The sequence below is a fragment of the Sinocyclocheilus grahami genome, unplaced genomic scaffold (genome assembly GCF_001515645.1).
Source record: "Sinocyclocheilus grahami isolate Dianchi unplaced genomic scaffold, SAMN03320097.WGS_v1.1 scaffold424.1, whole genome shotgun sequence".
In the NCBI taxonomy this organism is placed as follows: domain Eukaryota; kingdom Metazoa; phylum Chordata; class Actinopteri; order Cypriniformes; family Cyprinidae; genus Sinocyclocheilus; species Sinocyclocheilus grahami.
In genome coordinates, this window is record NW_015505603.1 from 461,299 (window position 1) to 471,533 (window position 10,235).

The window sequence follows — 10,235 nt, forward strand, 5'->3', positions numbered from 1 at the left end:
CTATGCAAAAAAATGTATAGAAAAACAAAAAACTGAGGGGGGGGGAGCATAAATTGAATACAATGTAATCAGTTATTAAAAGTGTTGGGGGTAACTCATTACAAGTAACGCGAGTTACGTAATCAGATTACTTTTTTCAAGTAACTAGTAAAGTAACACATTACTTTTTCATTTGCAAGAGAATATCTGAGTTACTTTTTCAAATAAGTAACGCAAGTTACTTTTTTTTTTCCAATATATTGATTGACAGCTCTCCTGCCCCCATGTTGAGAGAAATCACAAGATGTTACTGCAGTTCTAAAATAAATATGAATATGCATTAATTCATCTCACTCACCAAAAAAAAAAACACAGATTCAGTATTCCTCAAAATGAATAAAAATAATGCAACTCAGAATATGACGCAAACCTGCAATAATGAAATGTTAAACAAAACAAATATCCTTTATGTTTTTAATCCCATTCTATTAACCAATGTCTTTGCTTCTGACCTTCGATGATCCAGTTACACAAATGACTCTAGACAAACATTCATGTGTCTTTTTCCATTGCTGAAGTGTGTTAAAATTTCTTCTTCTGCATTCTACTGTACGGACTTAAATTTACTTTCCCTTCAGCCTGAGGCTTATTCATTTCAATTTTGGTGTGAAAAGACTTTTATGTTTGCCAAAAATAGAACTTTTTTATTTTAAAAACAAACAAGCAAGCCCTGTCCAGATTTAAAAAGTAACACAAAAGTAACGTAACGCATTACTTTCCAAAAAACGTAACTAAGTATGAAATTAGTTACTTTTTTATGGAGTAACGCAATATTGTAATGCATTACTTTTAAAAGTAACTTTCCCCAACACTGGTTATTAATATTATAAAAAATCAGAATATAACCAGCTATTAATATTTTTTTGTTCTGCCTTGTATCTGTTTACAGCAGTCATTCTCCAGGGCAGTACTCAATAAGTGCTGTGCATGTGTCATTTCTATGACACAATTTGTCATGTTTCATTGCATTGTTACAAATAAAACAATAAAGCATGTACATTAGTTTTACACTCCGAGCACAATTGCACAAAATGCTTACAAGAGTCTTAATAATAAAATGTTTGAATAGTGGTTGAAGACAGAGGTTTTCTAGGCCGGACATCCCATTTAGCCACTACAGTACATAGAGAAGTTCTTAAATTCCTGGCCAACTCAACCCCACTTATTATTTGAAACAGACTAACTTCCTAAACACCTGTGAAGGTGCATAGTCTGCTTATATACAAATACATTTAAATGGTCAATTATACTATATATATATAAATAAATATTACAGAATTAAATTACACCTGGGCATTGAAGTCATCCAAAAAAAATCTCAATTCCATGTATGAACAAAACTCTGCATGTCAAATCAGCTTTTCCGTCTGCAAATCTAATAAAATATTCTCTTGAAACCAGTCAGTTGAAAAACAACAGTTATCAGTCAAAGATAAAACAAACAAATATGGGTATGTCTGAGAGAAATTCATTGTAGCGGCAACTTCAAGTCTTGGAGATTACATGGTATTAAAGAAGTGTTCTGTGAACAAAACGATGAGAAAAAGCTCAGACTGCCATTTTAAACTAGATTCAAATGTGCATACAGAAAAGTGATTCACTTAATCTAGCCAGGCAATCATCTGCACCTTTTAAGCTTACAAACAGATGAAGTGAAATGGACAGTGAGGGGAAAAATAGAGAATTTAGGTTAATTGGAAAGACATAATCCCCAACAGACAAGGTGCTTGGGCCTCTGGATTAAGGAGCTCTCTCATAGTCTCTAATGGAAACTCTACTTGCCATATGGCTGTCTGAGTTACAGGGACATCTGAAGCCGACTGGACAAACAATATATGTTCCCTCAGATTGTGGTCTACAAAAAATGCCACTGACTCTCCAAAAGCTTCCATGTTATTGTTATGTGTAAATTTACATTAAATATACAGATGTGTACAAGCACTTGGCAAACAGATGCATAGCTTAAGTGTCAGATTCTTAGGAATGGATCTAAGTAGAGATTAAAGTACATGAGATTCACTGGTGTCAGGTTGCACTTCAAATAAGATAAGCAATTTACAGAAAAAAAAGTCAACACATTGTACATCCAAGATAATTAATAAAATATTATAACTTACAATATACATCAGATTTTATTCATCAGGACTTTATTTGTAATGAGTTTGTTCCCTGAAACTCCCTTCAGTTCCACCTATTTCAATCATTGTTTGGGGATTTTACATTTGGCATTTGCAAAGAATCTAGATGCCAAGATTTCCACAATATGTGAGCTTGCCAAGCTGATAAACAATCATTAGTATTTTTTACGTAAAAAAAAAACTAAAACAACAACGAGTCATTGTTAATCAATTTTATCCAGTGTCATTGTTTCAAACAGAAAGTCGCTTGGTCATCAGCTTAGTGACTATTCACAAACAGAACACTATTCCTCCACAGCTGTTCAAGTGCCATTATAAGGCACGGGTTAAATAAGAATTCAGTCCAGTCATGCCATAAACAGTGCCAACAGCCTCTAATGCAGTAATCAAGTAAAACTCTCTAGTGTGTTTCATCTGTTGACAAAACCAAGATCAACATTCTCAAACCTGCATATAAAGTCACATCCATGTACTTATACTGAATATTTAAGTTTAAATTGAATGCACTAATGACACATTGCTAAACGGTGCAATAATTTTATGTTTATTAGGTTTCACTCAACAAACCATTTAAATGGTTAAACAAGCAGGCTAAATGTTATCGTTGCCAGCCAAGTGTAAATGATTGTTGTTTTTAAAATGTATTTGAGCGTGTTTTGTGGATTTAATAAGTGTAAAACAATCATGTATAAGGACATTTAAAGGCTTGTCTTGTCTTGAAATTATGCATGGCTCATTGATGTTTCATCTAAACTTGGCATGTTGCAAACCTGGAAAAACCTGTTCAGGTGTTCAGAGTGTGTTATCTTCGGTCAATGCCGTTCTCCTCATGAGAATATGGCACAGGTTTTTTTCAGTATCTTTGATAGGTATCTAGACAAATATCTGTTTTAATTTAGTTCTGCCAATATAATGTAAATAGGATTAGAATACACACCAGAATTTGTGTGTGTGTGTGTGTGTGTGTCTGCGTGAAACAATTTAATACTTTATATTCAGCAATGTTGCATTTAATTGATCAAAATCACTTTTACATTGTTACAAAAAGAAAAATCTATATTTGTACATTATATTATAATTAAAAAAGCAACCAGTCCCTGAAGTCCTCTTATTGGTGGATGCATTCATGGAAACTGCGTTATGGGACGACGTGATGAAGTCATTAAGAAGCTTACAGACGTTGGGGCAGATTAGATTTTGCTCTTCTAATCCAACAGATTATCACTGCACACAACACTACTGACCAGTAGGGCTTTACATTTCAACACAATTCTCACGCATTGATCATTTTCTACGTTCTTCACTGCAAAACATTTCAACGAGGACCCTTTTACAAAATCTGCAGGAAATGGACTGACCACGGATGGGATTTATGTCATGTGGCGATGCGTTTCCATGATAATTCTATTAGAGTCCATGTGGATGTCAGGCTTTAGAAAATACTACACGCTGTCACTAATGGATATAGGTGCTCATCGGTTTGTCAGTTGAGCAGCAGCGACATCAGTTTCTATAAACCTGGTGTGTGGTGTGTGCTGGGAAGACATTCAGCACTTTTAAGAAGAGATAAATGGTATCCTTAGCACCGTGTGGGGACATGGAACCAGAAGCTGAAGAAGCAGAGGAGACATTGTTGGAGTCTGAGATGTTTGTAAACACAATTAGTGACAAACAGGAGGTGAAGAGTGAAGAAGCTATTTTGCAGCCTTGGCAGGTGTTTCAAGAACCAAGCATGGAGTTACAGAGAACGAATATCACAGGAAAGGAGAATGGGAAGAAAACGGTAGGAGTCAAAGAGGATGACGAAGGAAGTGAGGCAAAAAATGAAACGGATAATAAAGTGGCAGAAGCGATGATGTGTGCTGAAAACTTAAGCAACATGCCAACAGATGCTAATGACTCAAGCAGCGACCCAACCAATGAGCCCATCTCCTCAAATTCTCACACCAGCCCACCTGAGACCAATGAATCAGACACAGGGGACAGCAGAAAACTGACAAAGAACCCCAGCTTTGGGAAAACAGTTCGTTTTAAGGAAATTGAAGCAGTGGAAGAAAGGGACAGCTCAGTGGACACCCTTTTTTCAGACTTTGAGATAGAAGAGTGGACCACCACCAGCTTTGAAGAGCTGTTTCTGGCAGATGACTGGAAGGACATTGCAGGTAAGATGTCCATGATGACATACATTTGTTAAGTCTGAGTTCCAAAAAGGTTTTCACAGTGATGCCATAGATTAGGAAAATTTTGGGCTCAAAAAGGAACCTTCCAGTGAATGTTTCTGTGCCATCACATTTACTGTGGTTTGGCAAATCCACACGATTGGGAATTTCATATGAAGGCAAAAGATTTCCCAATGCAGATTTCGCAAAGGGTTCAAGTTGGTCACAGGCATTCACCATGATGACCAATAGAAAGCTGCTTGGTTTGAAAGTAACCTCTGTGGGACTATACATGCTTCCTACATCACTACACTAATGACAATAAACAATGGACCATTTTTGACAACAAAATTTCACCAAAGTGACCCCACATTTAGTGTGAAGAACATTTTAATAATCTGAAGAACCTTATTCTACTATAAATAACTTTTTGTTCCATGGAAAGGTTCCATGGATGTTAAAAATTCTTCATGGAACCATAGATGCTAATAAAGGACCATTATTTTTAAGAGTGCACGCTATACCAGTATTGCTGGACACTAGAATGTTATGTATGGGGTGTTGCTCTAGAGCAGGGGTGCCCAAACTCGGTCCTGGAGGGCCGGTGTCCTGCAGAGTTTAGCTCCAACCCCAGTTAGACACACCTGAACCAGCTAATCAAGCTCTTACTAGGCATACTAGAAACTTCCCAGCAGGTGTGTTAAGGCAAGTTGGAGCTAAACTCTGCAGGACACCAGCCCTCCAGGACCGAGTTTGGGCACCTCTGCTCTAGAGCATGTGATGCTGATGTGCTGATGTCTCCAAAAAGTTTCTTAAATGGACAGTTCTCTCAAAAATGATAATTCTGTCATCACTTATTCCACTCTCACGTTGTTTCAAAACTAAGAAAAATGTCTGTGTTTTTGTCCAAACAATAAAAGTCAACAGAGGTCAGTGTTGTTTTTTGACTCAATAGATTTCATTACATGGACAAAAACAGTTGAAACATTCTTTAAAATATCTTCTTTTGTGTTTCACAGAAGTAAGAATGCCATATAGTTTTGGAACGACATAAGGCAAATGATGACAAAATTTTCATTTTTGGGTGAACTAACCCCTACACTTGCTTAACCAAAATACCTCCTTGGTCAACCAGCTTCACTAACACCCCACTAAGAACATCCCCAACTTTGACACTATTGCTTTAGGGTCTTGTTGATCTCTTTCCCCTCCCCCTGTTTTCCCTCCACTACCCCAACTGCCTGTAGATGAGCGTCTGATAAGGAAGAAGGTGTTACAGGCCAGTCCCGAGAATGCCCTGACCCCGGCTTGGGGTCAGGAAGTCACACTGAAAATGCAGGGTGTGCTGGAGGATAGGACTGTGGTGGAGAAAGACTGCAAGTTGGTCTTCGTTATCGGAGAGGGAGATGTCAACCAGGTGAGGCACAAAGACAGGCAGAGGAGGGGCAGCCTCAAACACACACACACACACACACAAACACACAAACACTCACAAGAAGCCCTGGAACACCCACCTGCATCCTGCCTATCACCTCACACCTGCTGCCTGTTGAGTTTTCCATAGGGATTAACCTGTGTTTTCACATGTTGAGTTCTGTATGTGTTTACCCAAGGCTGTGAAAAAGTCACCTCCTTGCTGATTCACTTTCAGTGAAAAGTTAGTAAGGTCAATCTTTTTTGCCAGCTTGTTTAGACACTTCAGACTGCGTTAAAGCCTTATAATATGCATTGCTTCCTTTAAGTTATCTTGTTGAGATCATCAGTGCATGTACAGTAAAATCTATATGTGTTACCTGAAGTTTAAAATGTGACTGTATAGGCCCTGGAAGAGTGCACCATTTCGATGAAGCAAGGGGAGATCGCATTACTGCTTGCAGATTCACAATACACCTATGGACATCTGGGAAGGTAAGAAGGAAAATATACCTGTATTATTTATCGAATAACATACACACTGACTGAGTTTTGGGCTTAAATGCAAGCAGGTTTGGTGAATTTATGTTCTTTCACATTCTGTTATAAGTTAGAAATTTATAAGAAATAATTTTAGAAAGTTATAAGGAAGTAAGGGAGGGTGGAGGACACTGCTGAACGGGTCTCTTGTGACATCAATTTAAAAAAGTCAAGTGGCTTCTATCCTCACAGGGTGGGACAGAGTCATTTTATACCTGTTGCTCTCAGGGAAAATGGCCTGTCCCCAGTAGCTTGTTAAATGAACCATGAACAGGAGCAGATGGCCTTCCCAAAATACCATTGAGGGCATTCAGGAACCCCTTCCCTCCCCTATCCTCTCAATTCGTTAACTACAGGCAATACTTTTGTTTAACCACTTGCTTCAATCATTTATTTATACCATGAAGGTGAAAATTCAATAAAATGTAAGTTCAGTACTTACATTGTTGATGTGTATATTTTCAGAAGTAAAAAGACAAAACCAGTGTTGTCTGAATCAGCACATTCTCAGGAATGTGTGACATGCATCAGATGGTGGCAGAATTGATTCATTATCAGGCAACCCCCTCACATATGGTGATAGATATACAGATAAGTAATAAGTATGTTCATAAGGCTATATACAGTGGGGCAAAAAAGTATTTAGTCAGCCACCAATTGTGCAAGTTCTCCCACTTAAAAAGATGAGAGAGGCCTGTAATTTTCATCATAGGTATACCTCAACTATGAGAGACAAAATGAGAAAAAAAATCCAGAAAAATCACATTGTAGGATTTTTAAAGAATTAATCGGTAAATTCCTCGGTAAAATAAGTATTTGGTCACCTACAAACAAGCAAGATCTCTGGCTCTCACAGACCTGTAACTTCTTCTTTAAGAGGCTCCTCTGTCCTCCACTCGTTACCTGTATTAATGGCATCTGTTTGAACTCGTTATCAGTATAAAAGACACCTATCCACAACCTCAAACAGTCACACTCCAAACTCCACCATGGCCAAGACCAAAGAGCTGTCAAAGGACACCAGAAACAAAATTATAGACCTGCACTAGGCTGGGAAGACTGAATCTGCAATAGGAAAGCAGCTTGGTGTGAAGAAATCAAATGTGGGAGCAATTATTAGAAAATGGAAGACATACAAGACCACTGATAATCTCCCTCGATCTGGGGCTCCACGCAAGATCTCGCACTTGTCAGGATAGAAGGAAAAATGGATGGGGAAAATACCATCAAATTCTTAAGGAAAATCTTCTGCCCTCTGTCAGAAAGTTGTCAATGGGAAGAAGGTTTACCTTCCAGTATGACAATGACCCAAAGCACACAGCAAAACTGAGCACACAGCGAAAAAGGTGAATGTCCTTGCATGGCCTAGTCAGAGCCCAGACTTAAACCCCATTGAAAATCTGTGGAATGACTTGAAGACTGCAGTCCACAAATGGTCACCATCAAATTTGTCTGAACTTGAGCAGTTCTGCAAAGAAGAGTGGGCAAATATTGCAAAGTCTAGATGTGCAAAGTTAGTAGAGACATATCCCAACAGAATAAAGGCTGTAATTAAAGCAAAAGGGGGTTCAACAAAATACTGACACAAGGGGGTGATCCTTTTTCCAACTCTTTTTCGGGTTTTTTTTTTCCTGACATGTTATTTCTTTCACTTGGATGTTAAAAGTTGCACTGAGTAAATAAAGCTGGATAAAACTAAAACTGTGTCCGTCTTCATTTTAGGCTGCAAACCAACAACGTGATTATTTTAAAGGGGGTAATTATTTTCTATACCTACTGTATATACTGTAAATTGGAAATAATATACATACTGTACCTATATACACATTTTAATATATTACAGATTTTTTATGATTTGTTTATGTTTAACGTATTATAAAATGTTTTAGAAATTTAGCAAATTAGTATTGATATAAATAGCTATTTCATTTTCAATGGGTTTGTATTCACATGTTCACCAAGTAAATCCATGCATGTAGATAAGCCATAAACTGTCATGTGTTTTTGAGAAGACGTTCCAGAGTTTGTGATTTTCCGTCGTGATTCGACTTAAAATCAATTGCACTGGTAACCATGTGCTCTTCCCAGTTCAAAGTGTCTTTAGACTATTGCAGTGTGAGTTTTGTGAATCCTTCTTCAGATTTGTTATTAGTTCAGTCAATATGCAGCTGCAATTCCTGAGTTGCAGATCCCTGCCTGTGATTTAGAGGGTATTTTAGGCATGAATTTACTTATTACAGATTTATTTGTAAGCACAAAATGACCAGAGATTACTCAGAGATCCTGGGGGAATGCAAGTCAGGTTGTTCTCGTATCATGATTGTGATCTTGAGCTTTGGTCTGTTTGTATGCTACCTACACAAGCGCAAATATGTGTATGTATGTGTGTGTGTGTGTGTGAATGCGTGAGTGCGTGTGTGTGCGTGCACAGTGAGGGCTCAGGAGTGATCGTTAGCTTTGGCTTGTAGCCGTGCAGACACATGGGCTGAAGGGACATGTTCCTGTGTGATTCTCTCTCTTTGGCCCTGTTATGAGTGGCGTCCACTGGGAGCTGGCAGTCGTGAGAGGCAGACTGATCCACAGTTAATGGTTGTTTTGATGCTACTGATTAGGACTGTGAGCGGCAAACTTAAATTTAGCCCTGGCCCTAAGGTAAACCTCACAGGCTTCTTGCCAGCAGTTAAAAGGGTGACAGCAAAGCCACTGTGACAACATCTCGTCCCATGGCACTGAATAGGTACAAGGCACACACACATATGCATACACACACACACTTACACACTCACATGCTTCCCTAAAAAGCAACTGCATTTAGCAGAGGTGCTAAAAGCAAACCTATATGTATGTTTGAAATTCAGAATACACTCCTATTAATATAAACATCCCTGTTAGATATTCAAGAACTGAGCCTGATAAAGGCTCCTTTGACAAGGAACTCAAAAAACCGTCACCTCCAACATGTTTTCCTTATTTGACAACTGTGACGGCTTGTCAAAGTGGCAGTATGGCAGATGGAGGGGGTGGGAAGCGGCTGAGAGGAAGCTACTGATGAAAGAAGGGAGGGAGGAAGAGGGGAAAAAAAGAAAAGTTAAAAGGAGCCTGAGAGAAAATCTAATTTAGTTTCTCTCCAGTGGCTGTGGCATGTATTGACTGAGCCCTGTCGGTAGCCTGTTACAGACAGCGCTGTCTCCACCAAGAGCACTTCACAGCTTTTTGTTGGAGCCAACTGCAGACAGACTGATTCAACTGACTGTGATTGGAGTCGCAGCGTTGAGTGGGTGATAGATTTTTTTTCTTTTTGTCTCTAATGCACGCATCAGTGGCTTATTAGCAGAGGCGGACAAAGTACTCAATTCCATTACTTGAGTGAAAGTACAGATACTGCTGGTCAAATATTACTCCATTACAAGTAAAAGTTGTAAAGACAGATTTTTACTTAAGTAAAAGTACAGAAGTACTTGCTTTTAAAAGTACTTAAGTACCAAAAGTAAATTTCCTTTTTTATGTCAATGCACTGTTTTATTATTATACGTAATACTTGCAATACTTCTGAAGCAACTTACAATACATTACACCTACTGAATACACTGACTAGCTTGTAGTATCTTTGGAATAAAGAGCTTTTAGAATGTTAACCTATGGGGGGAAAATTAACACCCCTACCCACCCCACAAAAGCAGGATGGTAGTGATCTCACACAGTTCTGACAGTGTGTGCACACATCTATGTGTAGCCATTCATCCACATTTGAACAGAGTGGACAGTGAAATCCTGTAAATACAGAGTGATAAGGAAGAAAAAAAAATCGAATCTGCTTTAAAACCCAGCAACACAACTATAGCTGTATAACTTTACAACAGCAGCACTGCTTTAACAAAAAAGCAAAACAATCGCTCTCGCTGTACTTTGATGTCACACACAGAATGGTCTGTGCAGTGCTGCTTCA

The 10,235-nt window shown here is 38.4% G+C and overlaps 1 protein-coding gene across 1 annotated transcript; it reads left to right on the top strand.

The window, feature by feature from the left end:
• The first annotated feature begins 3,408 nt into the window (after positions 1-3,408).
• LOC107551462 (uncharacterized) lies at positions 3,409-6,257 on the top strand. The gene is made up of 3 exons (XM_016233074.1): positions 3,409-4,339; positions 5,584-5,753; positions 6,156-6,257. The coding sequence occupies exons 1-3, from the start codon at positions 3,748-3,750 to the stop codon at positions 6,246-6,248; spliced, it is 855 nt and encodes a 284-aa protein (XP_016088560.1). The 5' UTR covers positions 3,409-3,747; the 3' UTR covers positions 6,249-6,257.
• The last annotated feature ends 3,978 nt before the right edge of the window (positions 6,258-10,235 follow it).

What these genes read in the sequence shown, in the direction of transcription:
- LOC107551462 (XM_016233074.1), top strand. Translation starts at nt 3,748, where the DNA reads ATGGTATCCTTAGCACCGTGTGGGGACATGGAACCAGAAGCTGAAGAA. An exon ending in TGACTGGAAGGACATTGCAG is followed by an intron (nt 4,340 to 5,583) that starts GTAAGATGTCCA and finishes AACTGCCTGTAG; the next exon opens with ATGAGCGTCTGATAAGGAAG. An exon ending in GAGAGGGAGATGTCAACCAG is followed by an intron (nt 5,754 to 6,155) that starts GTGAGGCACAAA and finishes GTGACTGTATAG; the next exon opens with GCCCTGGAAGAGTGCACCAT.